The sequence below is a fragment of the Antrostomus carolinensis genome, unplaced genomic scaffold (genome assembly GCF_000700745.2).
Source record: "Antrostomus carolinensis isolate BGI_N321 unplaced genomic scaffold, ASM70074v2 scaffold9929, whole genome shotgun sequence".
NCBI classification, from domain to species: domain Eukaryota; kingdom Metazoa; phylum Chordata; class Aves; order Caprimulgiformes; family Caprimulgidae; genus Antrostomus; species Antrostomus carolinensis.
This window is the reverse complement of record NW_010339377.1, coordinates 23,955-51,008: the sequence shown is the minus strand read 5'-3', so window position 1 is coordinate 51,008 and position 27,054 is coordinate 23,955. Positions and strand designations below refer to the sequence as shown.

Here is a 27,054-nt window from a genome sequence, read left to right as displayed (position 1 = left end):
GAAATACAAGAGGCCAAAAATTTAATGTCTTTAGACAGTAGTTGCAACCTAAAAATGTCGTGTCTGCTTTTAGGGCCTTCACTGTAAATGATCTATACTCTGTCCGTGATGTATTGCTTTATCTTCCTACAAAGAAAGGCTTGCCTATCCACTGTCATACCATAGCCACCAAAAACAGATTGCAAAACTGAGGATATGTATATGAGTCATTGCTGGTTTGGAATGATGGCATTTATACTCTTTGTTCCATCTGGAATGTGGCAACTCACAGGACATGTGTTTTAAAAGGAAACAGGAAAGATTGCTTATTAAAACTAACACCTCTTCAGAGTTCATTGAAAATGCTTACTCTCTTACAGTAATTTGTTTTTTGATCTGTTTTTGTAGATGGAGACCAGTGCAGCTCAAATCCTTGTCAGTATGGTGGACATTGTAAAGATGCAATTGGTTCCTACACTTGCTCATGCTTGGATGGTTATCAAGGCAAGAACTGTGAATTTGGTAGGTTTCTGATTTAGAGAACTCTGACAGTGAATTTCCCAGGGAGCTGAAGCACGTTGGATGGTTATCAAGGCAAGAACTGTGAATTCGGTAGGTTTCTGAATTTCCCAGGGAGCTGAAGCACAGAGAGTTAACTCTTTCCTAATGAGTACTATTTGCCTCTTGGAAACATGCATGGGATGGGATGACAGTCAGCAATGAGTTGGAGGACAGGGCAAGAAACACAAAGTCCTGGTGGCTCTACAGCTGGGTAGTGTTAGAATCTTAGAATCATAGAATGGTTTGGGTTGGAAGGGACCTTTAAAGGTCAGCTAGTCCAACCCCTGCTGCAGTCAGCGAACTGGTTGCTTGGAGCACCATCCAACTGTGAATGCTCTGAAGTTATGCTTATTGCAAAGAAAGCCCTCTTAATTATGGCAGTGCCTGTTTACGTGAACTTGAATCCCCAAAACATGATGATAAAACTAAGAAGCATAGGATTCTTGTAAGTGGTATCAAAAAGCCTTTACTCCAAGTCCAGAAGTACAGCCTCCATGCTCAGCTCACAGCAGTGAAGAACCAAAGAAAGCAGATTTACATAGACAATGCAGACTTTTTCAGCCTTGCAAGGAGCCGTTTTTTTGCATATAAATCCTTCCTGAGTCTCACTGCTGGGGAATACAGCTACTAATGATGTCATTGGAGCATGTATTGGTAGCCTAGAAGTAAGAATAGTGAGCCCTGGGTAAGAGGATGTAGAACTGAAGTTCAGACACAAGACTGAGGGGAGTGATGAGGATTTGAGTTTATTAGGGGATTCTGAAATGGGAGGGAGGAATTGTGTGAGGATTTGCCAGTATCTGGACATCTCTGTTGGTGTTTCATCCATTCTTCCACCGTCATTTTGTCTCTGCTTTTTTAAAGCTCGCCATGACATGGCCACTGGCCCACTTGGACTTGGCAAGCATGTTTCATGCAGTGGATGTGGCTGCTTTGTAAGGCATAATCTAATATTGGCTACTCATGTTACTAAGATGTGCTTCAGGCATTTTTCAGGTGGAGATACAGATCCTGTTTAAAGAGAGTGGTTTGATTTAGTGAACTTCGAGGTCTTCTGTGAAGTCAGTGTTTATTTACAATTTTTTTCTCCAAACTTGCCTCTTTTGTAGTCATACCAAAGTACTGCAAAATAAACAATGGTGACTGTGAGCATTTCTGCAGCATCAAAAAAAGTGTGCAGAAGGATGTTTTGTGTTCTTGTGCAAAAGGGTACGTTCTAGCAGAAGATGGCAAGCGCTGTGTTTCATCAGGTATGAAGCCAAGTGATAAACTAATAGCAATTATGTTGAGACTTGTTTCACAGGTAAAGAATGGTTTTTGAACCATGAGGATTCTACATGACATAGATTTAACACTGAGGCCGACTGATTTGTATTTCCAAAGCCTTCCATGTGTGAGGTGATGTGATGGGCTTACCAAAATGTAGCTGATTTGGAACCCTTTGCAAGGTGCCTCTCACAGAATTACCTGAGTAAACTCCACTGTTGACAGGAGGAAAATGTTTGCAGTTATATCTTTTTTACTTAAACACTCCATATAAAATAGTAGCTCGCAAAAACTTTTCTACTTTAGATTTCAGTTAACATAATCAAGCAGTGACTGATGATATTAAGTAATTCTGATTAATGCTATTTACATTTGTATATTTCTGTTGTGTTTCGAAACACCTTGGGGGGAGGAATAAGTCAACCATGTACTCATGATGTCAATTTTTATATACTTTGTAACTAGTAATAAATTGCTATCGTGAACCATATTATTCCTAAAATAAAACACTTTACTCAGTTTCCTAATTAAGATGGTTTTAGTAAAAGCAAGTACATTAAATATAGCAATGTAAACAATTGAAGGTGATGTTTTAAATTTTAAATACTTTGAAAACACTATCAGGAGACTGAACCTATGGACAAGTTTTAAGACTAGAAAATGTCTTTCATTTTTAAAACCCTCTGCTCTTCCTTCTTTGTTGCATCTGCCAAGGCTTTGCTAGTGTTTTGAAAACAGGACAGCTGCATTAACTGATTTCTTGTGAGATAGTGTTGTCAGGGTGTTTCCTCTTGTGCTGGTGTTTCTGTCTGTCTCTAATTTTAACTTTGTTGTCTTTACAGTAAAGTATCCTTGTGGAAAAGTTTTTGTGAAAAGAAAAAAAAGATCGATTATTTTACCCGCTGATAATAGCAATGTAACTAGTGATCAAGATGGCCCTCCTACAAATGAAACAAGCTTGGAGGAGGACTTTGTTACTACCACAGAAAGCCCAACTGTCTGTCCTGGAAATGAAACAAGTGGCAAGACTCCATATGTCCATACGAGGATAGTAGGTGGTGATGAGTGTCTTCTTGGCGAATGCCCATGGCAGGTAAATCTGGTTGGTGTCTGTGCTCTGCATGTAAGCAGAACATGTTTCAGAGGGAGAGTGTGCAGTTGTTCATTTAACCCGGTTGCCTTCTGAATGTTGCCCATGTAGTATGCCTTTTGAAGCTGGAGCCAGCTGAATTGTGTAAACCTAGACACTGAGATGTGCTCTTCTGCAAACTTCAGCCTTAAAATGTCAAAATGAAAGGCTTTGTGCAATTCTAGGTGGTGTTGCTTAACCTGTCACCAGAGAGGGCCTTTGAGTCATGGTGGCGTACCAGTGTAATTTTTGCAGGCTGTATGCCAGTTCTGCTTGATAGCAGCCCATTCAAGTAGGGTACCTGTAGAGAGAGCATGACAGATAAAGCATGCATTTGCTTCACAAATAGGCTTTCATGTCTAAGTTTTCCTCTTGAGTTTGGAGCAGCCAAAATGCATTCCTGTATTTGGGACACTAAGAGGGGGGTCAAACGGGAACAGAACTTTGACAGGAATTCTTTGGGGTTGTAAATCCAAGGGATGAGGTGATTTGGGGGCTGCACTCTCCCTGCTCAGGCTGTCAGTGTCCTGTGGCTAAAAGACATGACTGAGCACTGTGAGTGAGGTGACACAGAATCCAAACACCTACGTTGTGTAAAGACAATTGAGACTCTGTAGCGGTACCTGCCAGTCTGTAGCATATGCGTGTGCTTATGCAATGTGAGGAGACACCTGCAGAGTAGTACATGTTGTAGTGATAAGCATGTACGTAGTGTGCAGAGAACTCAATCACCTGTTTGTAGCTCATTGAAGTTAAAACTGCTTCTCTTAATTCTGCACGTCCATCTTTTCGTTTGCAGGCTGTTCTGTTAAATGAGGCAGGGGAAGAGTTTTGTGGTGGAACTATTTTGAATGAAAATTTTATACTTACTGCTGCTCATTGCATGAACCAATCTAAAGAGATCAAAGTCGTTGTTGGTAAGTGGTTATTTATTTTACTCCTGTGATGTTTGAGCATGTGTTGCAGACTAATCACCTGTGCTCTAAATCCCGTGTGACATTACTTTATGGTGTCTTACTTTTTTGTTATTGTTTTGCTTTTTATAATTTCTTGTTATGGTGGGAATCCTGCTTTTTAATAATGGGGGCAGCTGATGTGGAAGGTAATCATGGTCCATCCCTTTCTTCTTTGCCAGATAGTTGGAAGTGATTAAGAACAAATGTTCTAAAAGTGTTGACTAGCATTGTGTTCATCAGAGTAGTGCTTCTTCAGAAAGCTTATCATTGCTGGCCCATCTGAAACATACAGACTTGCTTCTGCAGGAACACTCAGGAAAGCTTTTACATACTGACTAGAGAAAGAAGAAACAAACTCAAATTATGACTGCTTCACTTCTGAGGCATGATATTAGAACAATACAACTTTATATTTGCACTCTTTTAGTCTTGACTCAGACCAGTTTCTCTTCCCTGATGTAAGCCAGGCTCAAGATCCTGTGAGAGCATTGCATTACTTGAACTGAAGAGGTTTGTGCCTTTATGGACACTGGTACAAAAATCTCCGTAGACCAAAGCTCGGGACTGACACTGATCTGGGTGCTGCTCACAAATATTGCAGTACATTTTTACAGTTTACTTGTATGGCATAAAGGCTTAGGCAGTGTTAGGAATGGGTATACTAGTCTCCTCCTTTATCAAGGTTGTTCTTAATTTCTTATGCTATCTCCATATTAATGACCCTTTTAATAATCTTGTACAGGTGAAGTGGACAGAGAAAAGAAAGAACAGTCTGAAACAATGCACACCGTGGACAAAATATTTGTTCACTCTAAATACATTGCCGAGACTTACGATAACGACATAGCCTTAATAAAGCTGAAGGAACCTATAGTGTTTTCTGAGTACGTTATCGCAGCATGCCTCCCAGAAGCAGACTTTGCTAATGAAGTTCTGATGAACCAAAGATCTGGGATGGTTAGTGGCTTCGGGCGTGAATTTGAAGGTGGACGGCTATCCAAAAAACTGAAAGTGCTTGAAGTCCCCTACGTTGATAGGAACACTTGCAAGCAATCCACTAACTTTGCCATCACAGAAAATATGTTCTGTGCTGGTTATGAAACAGAAGAAAAAGATGCTTGTCAAGGAGACAGTGGAGGCCCCCATGTAACCAGATATAAAGATACTTATTTTGTTACTGGAATTGTTAGCTGGGGAGAAGGATGTGCAAAGAAAGGCAAATATGGCATCTATACCAAACTGTCCAGGTTCTTACGCTGGGTAAGAACGGTCATGAGACAAAAATTGTAGTGGTGTGGCTGTTGATCCTTCTGTTAGCTAACAAGGTGAAGTTTCTGTAATGGAAACTTTCTTATTTTTTTTTTTAGCCACATCTGCTAAACTTGTTTTGAGAGCTGATTCCTTAAAGTTATGGTGCTGCTTCTTTTTGGTTTATTCCTGGCTTTAAGCACATGTACATGGACTGCTGGTGTTGTTTTGAATTTGTACAATGAGGGGCTTTCCCTAAATAAAATGGCTGCTCAGTGGGGTCTTTTGTTTGCCTGTTTGTTTGGTTATTTTTATATTGCCATTTTGGTTCCTCTCTGTTTGCCCAAGTGCTTCCACCAGAGGCTCCGGGACATAATGTGAGCCTCCACTAATCGTGATGAAGGTGGGAAGGACAGGACTTCAGTTAATCCTCATATTGCAGCCAGCTGTCTCAGTAGGGAGCTTGTTATTACTAGAGCTGTGTAGCTTCTACCTGCAGATATATTTAGAAGGTTATGGGAGCAGGGAAGGTTGCTTGGTAAAAGCTGAGACACAAGTAAGTATTCAACATATGATGCTAAATAACCACATTCCACAAAATCACCTGCTTAGGTCACAGCAGCTAATTAAAATGGAGATTTGCTTTATATGGATTGTGCTTCACTTTAATTTGAACACTTCTGCTCATGAGAAAAAAAGTAATATGTGCATGTTCACTGTTTTCTGTATCACGTTCTGGATTGTGTATGGCTGAGGATTGGAAAGTTCCTTGCATGTGTACTTGTTCTAGGTGTTTCTGTAAGGTGCAATATTGATGTACACCAGCATTTGAAATAAAATATTATTTCTTTTTTGTTCTTTTTATTATTATTATTTATTCCCTCCAGTCAGCTTTCAGATATATGGACAAAATCTCACACAATCACAGAATCGTAGTGGTTGGAAAAGACCTTTAAGATCACGAAGTCCAACCATAAACCCAACACTGCCAAATCCACCTCTAAACCATGTCCCTAAGCACCTCATCTACCCGTCTTTTAAATACCACCAGCCTGGTCCAATGCCTGACAACCCTTTCAGTGAAGAAGTTTGTCCTAATATCTAATCTGAATCCCTACTTGGTGCAACTTGAGGCCATTTCCTCTCATTCTATCGCTTGCTACCTGGGAGAAGAGACCGACACCCACCATCTCATTTGAGAATGAAAAAAGAGTGAATGTCCCTGAACAAATACGTGTGACAAATTTCACCTGCCTTATGTCAAGATTGAGACTATGTGCCTGAGGGTGTTGGCCAAATGCTTCTTGAATATTGTGAGGCTTGGTGCCATGACTGCCTCCCCGGGGACCCTGTTCCAGTGCTCCACCACCCTCTCAGTGAAGAACCTTTTCCTAATGTCCAACCTAAACCTCCCCTGGCACATCTTCCTGCCCTTTCCCCTGGTCCTATCGTTGGTAACCAGAGAGAAGAGATCAGGACCTGCCCCTCCTCTTCCCCTGCTTCCCCTCTAAGCCTCTCACCAATTTTGTGTCCCTCCTCTGGACACTCTCTAGTAGCTTTAGATCCTTTTTATCCTGTGGTGCCCAAAACTGCCCACAGTACTGAAGGTGAGGCTGCATCAGCGCGGAGTAGAGCGGGACAATCACCTCCCTTGACCAGCCACCAATGCTATGCTTGATGCACTCCAGGACACGGTTGGCCCTTTTGGCAGCCAGGACACACTGTTGGCTCATATTCAACTTGCCATCAACCAGAACCCCCAGGTCCCTCTCTGCAGAGCTGCTCTCCAGCCTCTCCATAATTTTGCCAGGCACAGAAGTGAGAATTACAGGCCTGTACTTACTAGGGTCATCCCTGTTGCCCTTCTTGAAGATCAGGACAACATTTGCCAGCTTCCAGTCAGCTGGGACCTCTCTAGTTTCCCAAGAGCATTGAAAGATCATTGAGAGAGGTCTCACTATGACACCTGCCAGCTCTTTAAGTACCCTCAGATGGATCCCATCAGACCCCATTGACTTATAGGGATCCAGCTGGAGCAGCAAATCCCGCACAAGTTTGGGGCTGGTAGGGAGTTTATCATTCTCAGTTTATCATTGTTCTCTAGCCCAGGGCTCTGGGGGTTCCTGATCCCATCCTCGGTGTCGATGACAGAGACAAAGGCGGCATTAAATGTCTGTGCTTTGTCTGCATCCCTCTTTGTGAGGTGACCATGCTCATCAAGTAACAGGACAATGTTATTTCTGGTCTGCCTTTTGCTATCAATGAGTCTTAGAAACCCCTTTTTATTGTCTCTCACAGTACCAGCCAGCTTTAGCTCTAATTGAGCTTTGGCCGCATTAATTTCTTCCCTGCAGTGGCAAACGTCATCTCTGTAGTCCTCCCATGTTGCCTGACCTTGCTTCCACTGGCCATACACTTTATTTTTCTGCCTTAGTTCTAGAAGAAGAACCTTTCTCAGACAAGCTGGCCTTCTGCCTCACCTGTTTGACTTCTGGCATTTTGGGATTACCTGCTCCTGTGCTTTTAGGGGGTGGTACTTAAAAAATGACCAGCACTGATGGAACCCAGCACCTTCAAAAGCTTTTTCCCAGGGGACCTTACTAAGTAGTTCCCTGAGCAACCTGAAGTCCACTCTTCTCATAGCCAGAGTTCAGGTCTTGCTGATAGTTTTCCTCCTGTTACCAAAGATTTTGAACTTAACTGCTTCATGGTCACTGTGGCCAAGTCAGCCACCAACTTCCACTTCACCCACAAGACCCTCTCTGTTAACAAGCAACAAGTCGAGGAAGGCACCTTTCCTGGTCAGTTCTCTTAGAAACTGTGCCGAGAAGTTGTCATCCAGCTGATTTTAGGAATCCTCTGGACCTGTTTGTACCATCTGTGTGGTATTCCCAGTTGACATCTGGAAGGTTGAAGACCCCATAAAGACTAGGGCAGATGATTTAGAGGCATCCTTTAGTTCCTTAAGGAACAGCTCATCAATGTTGTCATGCTGGCTGGGTGGCCTATAGTACACTCTCACGACGACATCCACTTTGTTTGTATGTCCCTTAGTCCTTACCCAGAGGCTTTCATGTGTGCCATCACCAGCTGCAAGCTCCACACATTCCAGTCCCTCTGCTACACACAATGCCACCCCCCCACCTCGCCTGCCCTGCCCATCTCTCCTGAAGAGCCTGTAACTGTCCATCATGGCAAACCAGTCACAGGACTCATCCCACCAGGTTTCAGATATGCCAATGATGTCCTATCTCTGGGACTGAGCGAGGGCTTCTAGCTCCTCTTGCTTGTTTCTCATGCTGTGTGCATTTGTGTAGAAACACTTCAGGTGTGGTTCATTGTGCCTATCACCTCATGGAGCTGTCTGAGGAATCTCACCAGCACGCAGCTCCTCGAACTTTGGCAAGCCATCCCATTGCTCATCACAGACTAGGTTGTTACTGTCCCTTTACCCCTTCCAATTTAGTTTAAAGCTCTGTCAACCAACCCTTCTAGATCTTGGGCAAAAACTCTTTTCGCCTTCTGGGAAAGGTACATCCCATTGGATGTCAGTAGACCTGGTGATGAATAGACCATCCCATGATCAAAAAACCCAAAGTTCTGCTGAAAAACCTCTTGGGTTCAGCATCCAAACCTGTTAGGGTTTGAACTGGTGCTGGCTATTCTCGTATAGCAGGTGCTGTGAGCAAGCCAGGTTGAAAAACGAGAAATACAACTCTGTACAGCAACAAGGTATTGCTGCAGTCAGCAGTAAATGTATGCAGGAGGGACTGCAGGTCAGTTACCCTTGGCTTGATGGTCCCCACCTGTATAAACCCTCAGCAGGCTTACTTCAATGTTTGTTCAGCAATGTTTGTTCCCTGGCTTTTTCTGCCCACAGGATTCCCGTTTGTACCTTCTAATCCCTTGTCCCACGTTCACTGGTAGCTTGACCTGTGCTCCATCAGGGTGAAACATCCCTCCCTCTTCAAAGGGACAACCTCAGGCCTCAGTGCTACTCAAATCCTATTTATGTACTTGTGCTAAGGGTGTTTTTCTACTTCAGGGAAGCTTGAGGACTGAAGTGAAACTCAGACTGGACTATATAAGGTGTTGAGGTAGCTGAAGGGAGGACCTGCCTCTGGCAACGGTGGCAGTTGCTGAATTTTACTAGCTGGTGTGTATATACATCCTTGTCAAGCCAAGTAGCACCTTGAGGGCAGACACAGAGCTGGTTTAACAGATGAGCATGCAAAAGAGTGATGGAAGTCCATGTTTGTGTCCAACATAACAGCATGTAGAAGAGAATTATTCTGCAGAGTATGAAAGACTTTGTTCTTGGGCTTTGCAACTGCAGTTTATTTGTCTTTTACAAACAAAACTGGTTCCTAGAAAGCCTTTCATCCTGCGCCATGGTGCCTATAGTGCCCAAGGCTCAAGGGCCTCATATTCATTCCTCGTCTGTAATATTGTCTCTGCTATTCTGAGAGGACAAGTGAAACCTCTGCTTGCATCTTGACCTCCTACCAAAGCCGATAACCAACTCTAGGGCCTGCAAGAAAAGAAAAAATAAAAGAAAAAATTTTTAATTTAGATGCATTATTTTGGTGCGATTTCTCATAATGATTGTAAAATCATCATACAGATAGTAAAACCCAGGCAAGAGGTACAGCACATAGCTGCTGTGTAAACTAGTGGGGTTTAAAATACCAGAAGTCCTCACAGGAAGCAAACACTGCTGGCTTAGGCAAGAGCTGACATTTACCAAGGATGGTGGAAGGAGAAGCTCTAAGCTACCCTGTAGTGCTCAGGATTCCTCAGCCTTCAAGGAATAGCCCACCCTAAGAAGAAAGGGAAGAAAGGAAGGATGGTAAGTAAAGAGGACAATCACTTTGAGGCTTTGGAAAGGACTAATGCAAAGAATAAAAAGGCAGGACGTTGCTCAGGCCCAGTCCAAGATGATGTATCTGGGCAAGAAACTCCTTTGCATGAGGCATTGAGCTTTGAAAAATCAGGGTTCTTTAAACCAAAATAGAGAAGGCCTGAGGAGAAACATAGCAATACAAGAGAAACCCCAACACAAGAGAGACATGGAGCAGCTAGAACAAGTCCAGAGGAAGCCACCAGGATGATCCAAGGGCTGGAGCACCTCTCCTATGAGGACAGGCTGAAAGACCTGGGGCTGTTCAGCCTGGAGAAGAGAAGGCTCCGGGGAGATCTTATAGTGGCCTTCCAGTACCTGAAGGGGCTACAAGAAAGCTGGGGAGGGACTTTTCATAAGGGCAGTTAATGACAAAACAAGGGGAAATGGGTTTAAGCTGAAAGAGGGTAGGTTTAGATTAGATATTAGGAAGAAGTTCTTCACTGTGAGGGTGGTCAGACACTGGAACAGGTTGCCCAGAGAAGTTGTGGATGGCCCCTCCCTGGAAGTGTTTAAGGCCAGGCTGGATGAGGCTTTGAGCAACCTGGTCTAGTGGAAGGTGTCCCTGCTGCTGGCAGGGGGGTTGGAACTAGATGGTCTTTAAGGTCCCTTCCAACCCAAACCATTCTATGATTCTATGAATAGCCTTCATGTGTGCAAAAGGCTGCTGCAGAGAAATAAGGACTAATCAGATCTTCATGTCAGTGATGAAGATAAGACAGCACATCTCAGTTCCAGCGAGAAGTGTTCAGGGAAATCTCAGTGAAAACCTTCTAACACTGTGACTGGAAAAGCCCTCTACTAGATTTTGTCTGGGGGCAGTGAAGTGTCCAATGTTGGTAGTCTTTCAGAGCAGGAGAGGTAAGTAGCTGTCAGATGTACAGCACGACGGGGGCTGCCCTGGGGAACGAAGGTGGACAAGTGGCCTTTGTTACGGTATCCTACAGTACATCAGGAAAACACACTTTTGCAAGTACAGTGTCCAACTGGAACCAATTTCCCAGAAGACTTCTTTGCTGGAGCCTTGGCCAACATGCCAAGAGTAATAGAGGCAAATTGATCCCTTGTGGGCTGAGTGAGCTGGGCTGGGTGATCCTGGAGGTCTTGCCAGCCCATTTTCTGTGCATCCAGGTGAGCAGCACAAGCAAAGGGTCACTGTTACGTTCATGCAGTTGTGACCTGTGCTAGCACAGTAATAACAGGCAAGGTTTTCCTTCCTCTTTACTGCTCCCTGACACAGGATTGTCTGGGAGAGGGCAGGACCCTAGACCACAAGGCCCTGTCAAGAGCTGTCCCCATGGAGTGGTGTGAGCCTCCCAAAAAAAATTTAAAAAAATCTAGAATAAGGTGGAAGTTGATGAATTTGTTATGGTCTGGCCTGGTGCTTGTGACAGAGACTGGATTCTGTGGATCCTAGAGGTCCCATCCAGCCTGCTACATCTGTACAGGATACCTGCTTACCAGCTCCACTGGACTCAAAGGCTTCATCTACCAGCATGACAATCAACTTCACCTAAAGCACTTCAGACTACAGTGGTTTGGAATAAAAGAGACCAAAGCCTTGTGCAATACCTAATAGGCCTACACCAGAAAAAAGCCTGAACTTTCTCTCTTTTTCATGCTTTACTAGCTTCCTAAGGCACTACCAGAGCTGTGAGGCAACATCTTTGCAATATGTTTACCGAGCTCTGCAAATCTGGTGTTCTTCTCATTTCTCAGACGCTTTCCTGCTTCTGCCCAGCTTGCAGGAGGCGCAAAGCTCTGGCTTTGGTTGTTCTGCCTTCCCTGGGGCATGGGCAACAGCCAGATCAACTAGTCTAGCTCTTGCTGCCTGGCTAGTAAAGCTCTTTTAAGGAGGCTTTGTCCATATTTCCTAAAGATGTAGAGCCACCCAAAGTGGACAGGGAGAAAGGGAATAATTGTAGACCATGGTCCTGGAGAGGAAATCACGAAGTGGCAGCCTGGTGTCTGGAGTTATGGTAGCATAACCAAATTTAACCATGTGACCACATGTTACTCTGCTGAGGCAGAACCTGCCCTGGTTTATGGAGTCCCCTCTTCCTGAGGAGTCTGAAATACACAGGTGTCGCAGCCTCGGTGGCAAACTCAGCTCCATGCTGCCCAGGCAGGAGAGAGGGACTTTGCTGACACAAGGCACCTGCAAGCTCTCAGGGTGGCACTGCTGCAGCACAGTGGCTTGTTTCTCTTTTAACATTGTCCCGTGCTGACACTGAGGCCAGGCTTTGCTCTTAGAGGTTTTGTTTTCTCGTGAGTTAATGACCTTTGCACTGTAGTGTTTCTCTTTTAGCAGCTGCCCCAGAGCCCTGCAGAGAAACCAGTGGGAGACGCACAGTGAGCTCGGAGGATGGCAATGGCAGGTCATCACCAGACAGTGTGGCTTCTTCCTGTTGTCCTCCTTTTCCTTCAGATGGTGCAGACAGGTACAGTCTTTGCTTTAACTTGGGTTTGTGCTGCTTTGTCTAAACCACACAGGTCATTATTTGCCATTATTTGTGCTTTGTGAGCCAGGGTGACATGAGTGAAAACCTGGTAGCTTTGCTTTCTTACCCAACTTGCTCCCATTCGTCTGCTGCAGTGCAATAATGTCCAGGGCTTAGTCACTACGGAAATAACATTTGGAACTAAAACAATTGTGTCAGTGTAAAATACAGGGTTAATATGTCAATATGCAGGGCTTTCAAACTGACAACACAAACTATATGCTACTCTTCATGTCCTCAAGAGATGTAATAATTAAATAATCCTTACTATGCATTCATAAGCTATTGGGTGACAAAATGAACCCCACAAGGTTTAACAGTACAGAGGGGAATCAGAACCCCACACCGTCACCCACAGTGCTTGTCTAAGTCTCTACAAGAACATCACATCTCCACTTGAGGAAGCGCCCCACCTGTCTTTGAGGTTGGAGCCTGAAATGCTTCTCTACAGAGTAAGTGTGTGAATCATACTGCAGACATGATGCCTGCTTTGTTGTTTAATTTTGCTGTAAAACTCATGTGGTGATTACAAAGGACTGGTTGGACATGACTAAACAAACACCTGAGTCATCCACATTACAAGAGCTGGGAGTAAGAGGGATTTTGACATCCCAGAGATGAGGTGGGAAAGGTACTTAGTGGGACACAGAGTGCCCTGAGAGTCTTCAGGATGTTTCAAGGAAAATTTTCTCATACAAACATGTAGAAAGCAATTTTGAGTGCACTTGCCTACATGTGATTTTAATCAACAGACTAGAAGTGACTGACAATACAAAGATGGAAGATGACTTTAATAAAAGTCAATGTAAAATGACAGAGCTCATGAAGGAATTAAAGAAAAAAACCAAGAGAATAAAATTAATGTATCTTTTAAAAGAGAGAAAGATTTGGCTACTTCTAAAAAAAACCCCATAAAAACCCAAAGTGTTTAAGGCACATGTCCAGGCTATCCCAAGGTCAAGAAAGGACTGGAGGATTAGTTAAAATCATGAGCTCCTTCATGATCTGACATCCAGAAGGACGTATAGAAAAATCTAGATCTGTATAAAAGAATTACAAACATCCTGCCATAAAACCAGAAAGGTTAAGGAGTAAATACAATAAGATAAACATGATGTGAAAATCAAGAGCTGATCTAAGTACATGGATATCAAAAGAGACAAAGAAGAATGTTAGTCTCTTCCCAATGTAGAAAAAAATCTTTATTCCTTAAGGCACCAGATTATTTGTGTTCAACAAGGAGAAAAGAAACTGCGGAGTTGTACTAGTTAGGAACAAATCACATCAATCTCCTCCAAGAACAGGATAACAGACTGAGTGGCTGCAAAAGATGCCATACGTGTCAGGTCTCTTGATTAAGGGAGGCTTCTAACATCATTTTATGTAATGCTTTTATTGTAACAGAAACACTGCTCTGGATGAAACTATTGTAAGTTAAGTTTGGTGCACATCTGGTTGGGAAATTGTGCTAGTCGGTGTTTTGCTGTCAAATGAAAGATTATATGGAGTGCAGGGCTCCACGCAGGTGAGCCTAAGTTTCCACAGTGACATCCAAGACAGAATAGAGTGTTTACTCACTGAATTTGTAGCTCATTCCAGACTGGAAGGACTACCATAACTTGAGATGAGAGTTCAAGACAATCTTGTGAAACTGGAACAGTGGTCCAACATAAATAGGAGGTAATTCAGTAAACACAAACCCAAAATTTCACCCTCAGTCCCACAATACACAACCAAGGAAATTTGTAAAATACATAATAAAAGCAAGAAGTCTTCTCCAATTTCACAAGGATGAACAGCTAGGACAAGAAGTAATGGGATCACACCACACTGAGGGACACTCAGGTTAAATATTAGGAAACACTTTTTAGATGTTATAAAGCTAGTTAAGGAGCAGATTAGGTTGCATGGGTGAGCTGTAGAATCTCATCGTGGATCTGTAGGAACAGGTTGGACAGCCTCTGTTAGGGCTGGTTTACCTCTCTTGCTTTCACATTGTTAGTACTAGCAAGAGCTCTCCCATGCTGCTTATGATCTTACAATGCCAAGGACTGAGCTAAGGTAAGTAGTATGAGCCATATACAGATGGAAAATAAATATTATAAGGTTCTACCAAGAGTCTAATACTTCATTTATTACTGATACTTCAGTTGTTGCTAATTTTATTAGCAACATATTCATCTTTGCCTTATTACCATGGCTGTTCTGGCGAGTAGGGATTATCCCTTCCTTTGCCATCAAAGAGCTGCCAGTTATAGCTGGGAAACACAGCTTAAGATGTAAAATAATAGTGGTCTACCTCATGTTGGCAGCTTAACATTTTTTAAAATAATGATAGTTACAACTGTTGTTATTACTAAGGCTTTGGGCAGGAATTGCACAGAATTTCCCAAAAGGAAGGGGTGGGGGTGGGGGGGGAGGATGACTAATGCTTCCAAGCAAGGTTTTATGAACTGTGTGTGTATTTGTGAAATCAGCATGAATTTTTAACCTGCCTATAAATTTGTCTCCTTTGCAGTCATACCAAGTGCATGCAAGGTCAACAATGGGAACTGTGAGCAGTTCTGCAAAGCTGAAGATGAAGGAGTCGTGTGTTCCTGTGCAGCCGGCTATGCCCTGGGCAATGACAACAAAACCTGTGTTCCTGTCGGTATGAGCCACACTTAAAGTTCATTCTATGGGAACCAACTCATCTCATCTTCACCACATCTGGGAAGTGCTAGTGTGTTGCAGTGCTGTTGTAGATAAGGAATAATGTTAACTGTTCACACCTTTCACATGGCTTGCTTGAGGTGTTACCAACAAAGATAGTAAGATCTTAGCTAAAGGTCATAATTTAAATAACATCAAATTGTGCAACTCTGAGCAATGTGCAGTGGCAAAAATAGCTCACAGAAGCATTTTGCGCAAGTGAGTACGGTCTCAGAGTGGACTGCAAAACCTGTGTCCCAGCAGCTATGAAGCCATATGAGAAAACAGTGGTAGGAGACAAGTAGGAACCCAAGAAACTTCTCCCTTTACAAGATACAGTTCACAAGGATTCATTATAATTTCAGTGGTAATAACACAATGTGATTGCAGTTATATCTCACTTGCTTACCCTCAAATATTACCTGTTCCATTTAAAAAGAATATAACCCACCTTTCTACTTCTTTCTAGAAGCTAGTTTTCTGCAGTTAACATATAGTGATTGAATACATTAATAACTAATAATAATAATCTAATAGCATTAATAACTACTGACAATGAATGTAAACCCAGTTTTGCCTGCATTCAGAGAAAATTAATATTAACAATTCTTAATCTTGATCTATTCTTCTGTCTGTCTCATTATATTTGTTATAATATCCTTTGTATTTTAATCCCAAATTGCTGTCGTGACCTCATAATTCCTAATATAAAATACTTTGCTCAGCTTCCCAGTGCAAAAGTTTTAATAACAGCAAGTATATTAAAATAATTATGCCAATAATTGAAGTTGTTTAACTTTTAAATACTTTGAAAATGCTGAACCAATTTGCACACTTGCCCAAAAGAGGCAAATTTTAGAACTGGAAAATTATTTTCGTTTTTCAACCATTCTGGTCCCCGTCCCTTTTGCACTTGCAAAGTTTTTGTTAATATCTTGAAAAATCTTGCAGAGCCAACCCTGATAATGCCTGCATATCTCATTTGATTGTAAAAGGCTGCAAGGAGTTTTGCTTGTACTGTTAAGTGAGTTTTCTCTCATTTTCATGAAGAGTTGATTTCCTAAAAGTGACCTGTTTCCCTGCAAACCATTTTCCTCCACTGTAGATAGCAATCTGTAACTCTAAAGGCTGCTTCTGACTGCAAAACCCATGTTCCAGCATGTTTGAATAATTTTTAGTGGTGAAGGACAACACTAGGTGCTCTGGAAACTAGATTTACTTTTCTGACCATGAAACTGTCCCTTATACCAAGGGCTCTGTCAGACAAGCTCTGTTGAATGGCACTTTGGTGACAGAAACTGTTTTCAACAGCAACTGTCTGTCCTTCTGCTCTGCTGGAGGTTACTATCCCTTGCATGTCACTTGGCTTGGTGCCTCAGGGACAGCACAGGCACCATCCCCTACAGAGAGTGAAAACTGTGGTCCTCCAAATCCTATATATTGGCTTAAATCAGCAAGAAAGGTAGCTCTGAGCTAAAGTGAAGGCATGTAACAGCATCAGAGCCTTCACAGCTGTTTACTCAGTGTTATGGACAGGAACGCCTTGCTCTCTGCATGTGACATGTGCTTCAAAGTCCCAGTACCATCCAGCCATCAAGTATTAGCGTTTTGGTTTTACTTTTGCAGTCAAGTTCCCGTGTGGTAAGCTTCAGAGAACTCATGAAGCCAGTCGAGAGAAAGTCAATGGAAGCACAGCAAGGCCAGATGCTCATCCTGAAAATGAGGAAAGTGCTGAGGCCCCGACCAGCCCTTCGGAGGTCACCGAGGAGGCTGGCAGTTTACCCAGCACGTCCCCATGGCAGGTAAGGCACCCTTGTCCTGAGATGTTTAACTCTTGACCCCCCTTCATAGTGCTCATCCATGCTTGCAAGGGGACCTAGCCTGATTTGAGGCAGGCTTCCCTGGTGCCGACATCTATTTCCACTCTCCTGAGCACTGTGTTTCTGCACAGGTCTCATATCATGAAAGATGTTGTGCCCCCGTTTCAGCATGAAGCAAATGCTGAGAGGGGGAGGCCAGGAGAGAGGTAGGGTTGCAGATATGGGACGTAGAGCTGGGTGAGCCACAGGGCCCCTTCCCTGCCAGCCACCCCATTATTCGGGTTGCAGCATGGTAGTATCAGAAGGATAGCCTGAGTTCCTGTTGTGGCCAAGACTAAAGTGAAAAAAAAACAAACAAAGAGGAATAGTGCTATTACAGTATTAGCTAAATTTTGTTTAAAAAGTAACAACAGAAAAATGTTGGTAAAATAACTGAATGGATGAACTCTGCTTTGAGCCAGGAAAAAGCTCTGTCTTGAGAAGTTTCCCGCTGTGGTGGCTACACCTCAGTGTAACTCTCATCACCTTAGAATGAAAGATGCCTGTGACAGAAAATATGTATGAAAATTTCTACTTTAAGAAAACTGTTTGAATCTCAGCTAGCTGTTCAGGATTCTCTGTACATATGTTTTATGCTTTATCTTTCTTCTCTCTCTTCGCAGGCTGTTCTAATAATGGACGAGTATGATGAATGGTTTTGTGGGGGGACAATTCTAAATGAGTATTTTATACTTTCTGGAGCTCATTGTGTTAACGAGCCTAAAGACTTATCGGTTCTTGTTGGTAAGTGCTTCTCATTTTGCCATGTACTACAAAAGTAAGAACCTGTTCCATGTTCTAGTCTTGATATGTAAGACATTGAACCCTGGCAGAGTTTTTCTTACCCTCTCACTGCCTCGTCCTCTCCCTTGACTAACAGTGAAATATATCTTCAACTTTGTTGAAGGTACAGTTTCTTTAAGCTTGGCTTGGCCTAGGATAGCTTGTATATGATAGAAACCAAGTATAAACTGGAAAGGTATGTGGGCAAGTGAGGTTGAGCTGATGTAGTTAAATTGGTCTAATTTACACTTTACGCAATTTCCTGTGTTGGCCAGACCTTGAGGAACTCCAAATGCTTCATTCAGATGCTAGGTTTGGCAGCACGTAGACACTAGTCTGAGACTGTTCCCTACTTGAAACCTCAAATTTATTATTTTTTACTGTCACTTATGAAATAGTTTATCACAAGTTCTAGGCAGTGAAAAATAGTGTTCTGAGTCTTAAAAATTGTACTCAGTGCATAATAGTAAAGAAAAAAATTTTTTTTGAAACACAAAAATTAGTGTTTCCCTAAACTCCTATCGTCTGTCCATGTAATTCCCAAAGAGACTTCATACAAATTAGAAAAGACTAAATATATATGTCCTAAGTTTTTGTATGCAGAACAGTAAAGTTTTAAAAGACAATATCTATTTCCTATTTAAGTCTGTTTGACTATTGTTCCTCTACAAATGAGAGGAGCAAGAGCCTTCTTTTCTGTGTTGAGGCTTTTGTTTGTATATCATAAGAGTGCCATTTGGAATATTGTAATGAAGCCCAAAAGTTTATATCAAAGCTTTAATTGAGAGCATTATTCTAATAGCAAAGTTCTGATTTTTTACATGCTTGGCATTTTGGCAGCCCTTTAAACCCCTCCAAAATGGGTATTAAATGCTACAGCATCAGGATACAGGACTGCTCTGTTTTATTTGTACAGTATAATGGCTAGAGAAAGTGCAAGGGACTTTCATCTCTTATTGAGATGCAGTTTAGACGTGTTGGTATTGTCTTATTAATAACTGCTTTACTAATCTGACAGGGATGGTGGATAAAGAAAAGGAAGAGCCAAGTAGAGCAAAGCACAGAGTGGAAAAAATAATTAAACATGATAAATTTGATACAGAAACTTTTGACAGCGACATAGCCCTTCTCAAATTAGAGGAACCTATCACATTTTCTGAGGATGTTGTCCCAGCATGCCTTCCAGAAGAAGACTTTGCTAACGACATCCTGATGAACCAAACATTTGGAATTGTCAGTGGCTTTGGGAGCATGTTTGAACGTGCGCGGCCAGTCAAGAGAATGAAAGTGCTTCAAATCCCTTATGTGGACAGGGACACTTGCAAGCTTGCCCTTCGTAAGCCAGTCACAGAAAACATGTTCTGTGCTGGTTATGATAAAGATGGAAAAGATGCCTGCCGAGGAGATGGAGGAGGCCCCCATGTAACCCAATACAATGGCACTTATTTTGTTACTGGTATCATCAGCTGGGGAGAAGGGTGTGGAAGGCAAGGAAAATATGGAGTATACACCAACTTGTCAAAGTTCCTACCCTGGATAAGAAGTGTTTTGACTGAAAACTCTTAACGGTTTGATATTTAATCAACTTCATTGTCTTAGCCATCAGATCAATCCAAAAGATTTTCCTCTTTTTAACATGCTTGCTAAAATTCTGATAGTTTGTGCTTACCTAAGAGACACAATCTATTTCTTCATGAGCTAATGCCTGGTTTTCAGAAGATGGGCTTGAACTTCAAACTGAGCTTGCTGGTTTTGGACAATAATGAAATTTCTTCAAATATGACAGTTAGAAACTCTTGGTCTTGCTGTGATAACCAAAATTTTTCTGTTGGAGGCTTTGTCTGTGCTCCCATTGCAATGAAAGTTGGAACTAAACATTTCTGTGGCAGTGCCTGCTTTATAGAAACAAACCAGACACGGTTAATATCAAAGTAAGACAGTATCAGAGTAGGACAGCATTTTAAAAGCCTCTGGAAAAGCTACCTAATTTTCTATATTTATATATGTGTACACAGAAAAAGCTAGAAAATACGAAAACCACCCATGTATCCACACAAATCTAAATACCTGGGAATATCACTGAATCAAATGAGTTATTAGATGAAGCTCATTGAACTGGAAAGTCTTGCTTATCATCACCAAAATCACTGTTGTCCTTGTGATATTTTCTTGCTTTCTTTTTGAGATACTTTCTTCACTATCATTATTCACGTTGTTATTTTTGGCTATAATAAAGTGAATGTGTTGCATACCCTACAGTTACAATGTTGTTGTATGTCATCATTTATATAAAATGTTATTTAAATTATTCACAGCTCAAGAGTTTTTAAATCTACAAGCATAAATAATCTTTCAAGACTAAGAAAAGCCTAACTCTCTGATCAGCTGAACCTGACATCCTCTGTCTGCCTTATTCCAACCCAGAGGGAAAAAAAGACTTGCTTTTCAGCCAGTTAAGTGGTATATAAAAATTATGAGCTAGATATTAAGATGTTTGAGGCTCTATAGAAAAGTTAAGTACTCTGATGTACTTTAAAAAGCGTGTCAGTACCTATTTATGAAGAGAGGGAAAAGAGAGATGTTACAAATTATATTGTGGCATAAAGTGTGCAATATTTTTCTCATTCCCTGGCTTCAAAATATCCAGTTTGCAAATGTGTAAGTCACCATTTTGGGGTCATTTTTAATATGGATTATGTTGATTAATTTGAAAGGAATAGGGCAAGTAAATTTGTCCTGCAATAACCACTATCTTCTTCTGCTATGAAAAACTCAGAAAAATCATGCTGGAGTCTGTTCCACATTTATAATTTCCCTCCAGTTTTCTCTGACACATCTTCTGAACTTAAGGACTGCTAAATGAACTCAATCCTGGAGTGACAGCACATCACAGGTCATGTCGTTCAAGCCACAGAAAGAAGTTCAGCCCCTGATGGCTGCAGATGCGAGTCCCTGACACCACTGCTCCAAAGGATTTACCCCTGCATGACTTTCCATAGGATCTCTGTTAAAACCTCTGATTATACTTCAGTCCTAAACTATATATTGAGGGAACCAAACCTGATATATTAAACTGTGGGCCATGCTCAGATGTGTTCCAGGCACTACGAGGCCATTACACAGGGCTTACACCCTTACTGCCATCCATCTCTCCTCCTACCCAGCCTTACATTACCACTTGTGCCAGCTCTGCAGCACTCCTAGTTTATCCATAACTGATTAAAAAAAGGACAGAAACCTCCAACGGGCTTCGATCACCATCTTTACCTCAATGTGCACTCAGAGAAATCATCCATCTGATGTAGCCATCCATCCATCCATCCACCCATCCATCTCCTTCCTTACCTCCCAGTTTGCATTTCCAGCCATGAAACATTATCATCAACCTACTCGATGTCCAGTACCAGATAAGAACAAATTCTGTCTGCAGGGATGCTTATTCCAGCCGCTTAACTGGACAGAGAATTGCAATTCTCACTCGAGATACATACCAAGACATACATCATGTCATCTGTGCTCTACCTAAATGCTATTTGAGTCTTTACATGGAGGACAGAACTTTACCTCAAGTCATCCTGGAAGATTTATTTTGAAACATGAAAAAGCTTTTTTGCTATCATTTTTCAACATAGATGGATTTTTTTTTCCTTGTCATAAATGCAGAAGTCAGCTTTCAAAAATAATCCAGCAGTGTAGCAGTGGCACAAGTTCACAGAGTCCATGTCTACCACAGCTTGGGAGTCAGGTTTATGGCAGTCATGTCTGTCTGGGCTGTGGGTGGAAGCTCTTGGGCACTGGCTTTGCACTGGCACTGCTGAGGTCAGGCCAAGGCTTCTCTCCTGCTGAATCTGCTGCAGAGGAAGTGACTGGCTGGTCACAGAAACACCTTAAATCACAACATCTAGACACAGCTGCAGGGCTGCTGCCCCATGACCTCGGGGGAGAGAATGAGACAGAAAGAGAGAGGAACAGGAAATAGCATTAAAAAGTCTGAATTCCAGGTAAACTCTGAAGGCTTTCGCATCTCCTCATTGCCCACTTCAGACTGACTCAGTGTTCCAGGAGTCTGCCTGAAAAATCCTCTGTTTAGGTGTCTCTGTGAGCCATCCTTAACCATTTTTATCCTGAAGTCCAAGCTGTAATAACGGGGAGATGTTATCAGATAAAATTGGAGAAAAAATAATAAAACCCTCATCCAAATGGCACAGACTCCAAAGTTATTTTTCTGAGTTTTTCACAGGACATTAGGATATTGTTCATCTCAGGGAAAAATTGACCACCTCACTAAACCCCCTTATCCACCACTGAAACTGTATCTAGGAGCTGAAGTTGGATGGCATTGTCTGTGCGTGTCTCTGCTATCCTCTGGCTGTTCCGCACCCAGTTCTATTGGTTGGAATTTTGATAGGGAAAATGGTATTAAGATAAAAGTGGGAAAAAAGTAAAGAAACATGAAGGCATAAATAAAGGAAGAATGTATTTTAATAACTGAAATATTACCAGTTACTATTTTTAGCAATGCACGCGCAGAAATAGAAAATGTCAGAGCTTGCATCTACAGAGATCACAGAATCATAGAAGGGTTTGGTTTGGAACAGACCTGCAAAGATCATCTAGTGCAACCCCTGTGCCATGGACAGGGACATCTTTCACCAGATCAGGTTGCTCAAAACCCCATCCAACCTGTCCCTGAACACTTCCAGGGATGGGGCAGATGACAGAGTAGTTCCAAGATGGTTTTTGTTTTTACTGTCAATCTGTCAGGAGACTTGCACAACCTTGTGGCAGGACTCAAGTCCTTCTTGTGGGTGCAGCACCCACAGGAAAGAATCAGGGCTCCCCGGGGTTACATTCCTCCTCCCTGTCCACTCCCCCAGGATTTCTTGCAATCTGTAACCAAACCAGAAGGTTTGGTTACGATGCTCCTGTGAACTAGTTGCAAATTCCTCCAGCTTGCAGAAATGGTGATGCCCTTTGGATTTGGCAAGAAAAGCTTTTTTATTCTGCAGGTGGTGAACAGGACTTGTTGATGACAGTCCAGGCATTTAATTGAATTGTAACCCATTTTAACCACACTAAGTATTAACCCTTTGTGGAGTACGTGCTTCCTCTCTGCTGGCCAGGAAAAGTTCAGCTGACTTTTTTGTAGCTTCTGTACACACAAGGATATGTGCTGCTTATAAGCGTGGATGCTGGTAACTGTGCTTTGCACGAGCAGAGTGTACATCAGCATGTAGGTGGGATAAGCTTGTGCCACACATCACTATCTCTTCACCAAGACTACACATCACCACACTCACTTGACTTGGACCGACTGGTGTCTAATCAGTGCTGAGGGACACATTCCCATTTTGTTGTTCCTAAGCAGTTGTCTGAAAGGGAGTATTTCTTCTTTAATCTGAAAAAGCTCTCCCTTGTTCCCAAATCTGCTGCTTCTGTTTCCATGCTCTCTATGCAAAGAAAAGCCTAAAGCTCCACAATATCAGCCCTCTGACATAGGAATTACTGAGTTAAACCACAGTAAATCTTGGCCTCAGCCCTCTCCATCTCTTTGGAGATGTCAGCAATTGCTGTGATTTACCTACAGCTTCTCCAGGGCTCTTCCCTGTGGGGAGAGACCAGCGGTGGCTGGTCACAGTTGCCTCCTCTGCCTCAGGCAAAGGGATGGTACTTTGGGGACCCATCGATACTCAGGGCACTGTGGTCTTCAGTTTGTTGGGCATGAGGTGAGAGATGAGTGACCTGTATAGAAAATTATGATATAGAGGACAAGGAGGTGGCTTGTCATAGCCATGGGGAGTTAGCAAAAGCAGTGACCACCTGGTTGTGGACAGGCATTGCCCAGGGTGGGCTGCAGGGGGGCTGGAAGTACATCAGTTGTTCACCTCTCCTTTTACTTCCTCGCCCTACTAGCTGGGACTCTGGGGCACCTGGAGCAAGGAGAGAGCACAGAGGAAGTCAGTGGGCTTTTGAGGACTGTGCAAGAGGCAAAAAGGGGCAGGAGAGGAGGCAGAGGCAAGTCACTCACCAGGTCCATCTGCAGCACAGATGGCTCAGAGCAGAGGGGCCTGAAGGGGCCCCTGCTATCACCTCACTTCCAGTGAGTTGAGCACTGCCAGTTCACTAACCAACTTATGCATCTCCAAGCACATCAGAGAAAACCATCCTCCCATTTTCTTCTGCCCCTGCACTCCCAGAGCTGTGGTATGGCAATAGGCAGGGTTGGAGAACATGGGTTGGAGGTTGCACGGAACAAGATGACACTGGAGGGGTCTGCTCCTCCTGGGCTCAGTCCCCACCTCTCCTCCTCCTCCCTGCCCTGTGGCAGCAAGCAGCTGTGGGCTTTCCCTCATCCCAGGGCCCTCAGATCCCCGCAGAGGACTGATGCAAAGACAAGAGGCTGTGGAGAGGCAAGGCAGAGCTGTTCCTGTGAGCCTGTACCTCCTGCCACCAGGCAGGCACACCATGGTCCCCTTCACCTTGAACCATCTTCAATATTCATGACACACAATGAACTGCAGTGCTGACATGCCGCTCACCAGGTGGACACGTGGCTGCAAGCCTAGCCATCGGTTTTTGCTATTTGCTTAGTGCGGGGGTGATATTTTCTGGAAAATAATTGCTGTACCTTTTGCTAGCTGAGGTGTGCATTTCCCAAAAATACGTGACAGTGACAGAGTGTCTCAGGACAGCTGCCCCTCGCTACCCCCGCTGCAGCAGGGCTGGTGGCCAGCCAGGAGCCACAGCACGAGGCAGAGTAGCATTGGCACGTCCCCGTCACTGTCCCATCACAGCCTGGGCACCTGGTCTGCAAACTGGCTTCCCTTGGCTTGCCGCACTGCTGATGGGGGGACTTCCATGGAAACCAGTTGCTAAAGCAGGACCAACTCAATTACTCCATCCTGGGAACTGCAGATTTCATATCTAACACCACATGCAGGCTTCATGCTGGAAAGCGTAGCCCTTCAAGCAGCAGGCAATCCTTAACTGGGGCTACAGGAAATTGAGTGTGGGACTCCTTAATGAAACACATCTCAATGTGCTCACTGCAATAATTAAAGGAATGGAAAAAGAAATCCCAGTAGCTCATCATAAAGAAAGATGTAAGGAAAGGCTTGCCCTTTTAAAACCCTCTCCTTACACAATTTTCCATAGCCATGTGAAAATTAAGATGTAAAGCCCATTGCATTGATATCAATACAGAACAAACAATGTCAGTGCCATAACTTACTGAGTACACTGTGGCCCATTCCCAAGGACACAGCTGCTCAGTCAAGGAACACTTTGTAAAAAAAAAAAAAACAAAACACAGTAAGAAAAAATGAATGTGTAAACTAAGGTCTGATGAGAATACAGCTTCTGTAGCTCTGTGTTGTTATTATAAACCTTATTTGAATGATTACCTTATACTTACAAGTGTTCCTTAATTGACATAGGTTTGAAAAATGTAAACAGCCTGCTTTAAAAAAAAAATAAAATCTGCAAATCTGCAGTTTTGTGCTGGGTTCTGTGAAGTCCTGTGCTGACATCAAGTGGTGACATATTTTATACCGAAGGGAGGCAGATTTGCCATGCTGTGTATGCACCAGGCAATAGTTTTTACCTTGGGAAGGTAAAGGCAAATAGACAGGGGTTGCAGTGCTCGCTGGAAGGTGCTCCTGTAGGGATGGTTGGCCAGAAGAGTACAGAAAAGCAACACAGCCACTACCGTGCACTGTGAGGACAGTCAGGTGAGCCTCTGCAGTGGCTCCTGGACACTTGTGCTGGCAGGACCCACCAGATGTGACCATTGGCAATAGCCCTCCCATTTCCTCAGCCAAGAAACCCCCGGCTGGGACAGGTACAATGTCAGCACTGAGTTAACCAAAGAGGATGGGAAGCTCATCAATTAATATTAATTAGTTTGACAAAAATATCAAGGAGGGAAAAATAAATAGGTAAGGTTACAAACTGGCTGTGAATAAAATCAAGTGTGATATTAGAAGGGTTTTAACTCCAAGTGAACTTCTGGAACAACATCCTGGCAGAGATTGTGCAGGAAAAACCTCCCACAATGCAGTTTTAATGTTGAGGTTAATTATTTGCCAAAAGCATTAGGGTCTTTGATGTGAGCTGCAACATCAGCCCTGGGTTGGCAGGGACTGGCCTTGGTGAGGCACGTGGTCCGCCTCAGCCCTGCTCGTCTGCCTCGACACTCACTGAAGCAGGTTTTTAAAACTGCAGTGAAGCGTGTAAAGTGTAAGTTTTATTTGGGAATTTATTTATGAATGCTGAGATCAATTATACTTTGTTACAAGAACTGCATACTCACATAATAGCTGGGAATTTATGACATGAAAACAGAGAACGGTCTCTATGTTTCTAACTCAGATAAAAACCCCCCACTTTTCCCCTCACCAGTTGTTGCTCTGACTGTAGAAATGGTTTCCTGCTCTTCCCAGGAGCCTGCCTGTGCTAGGAAGCAGACAACTCCCTGTGCCACCATTGCCATGGCAGAGCCCATCCCAGGCACACCAGCGCTTGGATCCTTCCTCTCATCCTGGGACAGGCAGGAGGACAGCCCGAGCTGGTTGCTGGGTGCATGGTACAGGTTAGGACTTATGCCTGCTTGCACAGACTGTGTGTCTATGTGTGACCAGGAACCTGAAGTTAGGAAGAGTTTCTCATGCTCTTCCTCATGGCTGGGCAGTACAAACCTAACAGCCAACAAGAAAAACGTTGTATTCATTCAGATACATCCCTACAGGGGAAATCCCATGCTTGGTTGCTCCAAAAACCAATGGGATTTGACCAGTGCAGCTAAGCTTTGGCAAATGTTTTGTTGGGACAGTGTATGAAAGAGCCACAACATAAAACTGATGCCTATAGTCATCATCCAGCTTGTGCTTTGATATGGTACAAAGAAATGTTCATACTGTTCATCTCTCCCTATTTTGTGTTACAGTAAGTGATGACTAGGAGTGTGGGAGGAATACCCAAATGTTGGAGCAGCTCTCAGCAGAGCTGGCCAACCTGCTCCACCTTCAGCCAGAGCAGTAAGAGAAGGGCCACTGTTGCACCACTAAGCAGATTTTTTTTTTTTTTTTTGAGGTTTTTCATGTGTTGACATTGAGGTCAGACTTTGCCCTTAGAGGTTTTGTTCCCTCACGAGCAGCTGGACTTTAAACTTCAACATCTCTCA

The 27,054-nt window shown here is 43.0% G+C and overlaps 1 protein-coding gene across 1 annotated transcript in view; it reads left to right on the top strand.

Annotated features, from left to right (window-relative positions):
- F10 (coagulation factor X) overlaps positions 1–19,439 on the top strand; it is a gene marked incomplete at its 5' end in the record, with an annotated part of 23,386 nt that extends 3,947 nt beyond the window's left edge. The window contains 11 exons of the mRNA XM_010175838.2: positions 388–501; positions 1,650–1,790; positions 2,649–2,899; positions 3,735–3,852; positions 4,634–5,177; positions 7,249–7,337; positions 7,827–7,940; positions 15,059–15,190; positions 16,858–17,033; positions 17,714–17,834; positions 18,892–19,439. Coding sequence (XP_010174140.2) covers positions 388–501; positions 1,650–1,790; positions 2,649–2,899; positions 3,735–3,852; positions 4,634–5,177; positions 7,249–7,337; positions 7,827–7,940; positions 15,059–15,190; positions 16,858–17,033; positions 17,714–17,834; positions 18,892–19,439 — 2,348 coding nt within the window. The remainder of the gene's footprint in view (positions 1–387; positions 502–1,649; positions 1,791–2,648; positions 2,900–3,734; positions 3,853–4,633; positions 5,178–7,248; positions 7,338–7,826; positions 7,941–15,058; positions 15,191–16,857; positions 17,034–17,713; positions 17,835–18,891) is intronic.
- Positions 19,440–27,054: the final 7,615 nt, after the last annotated feature.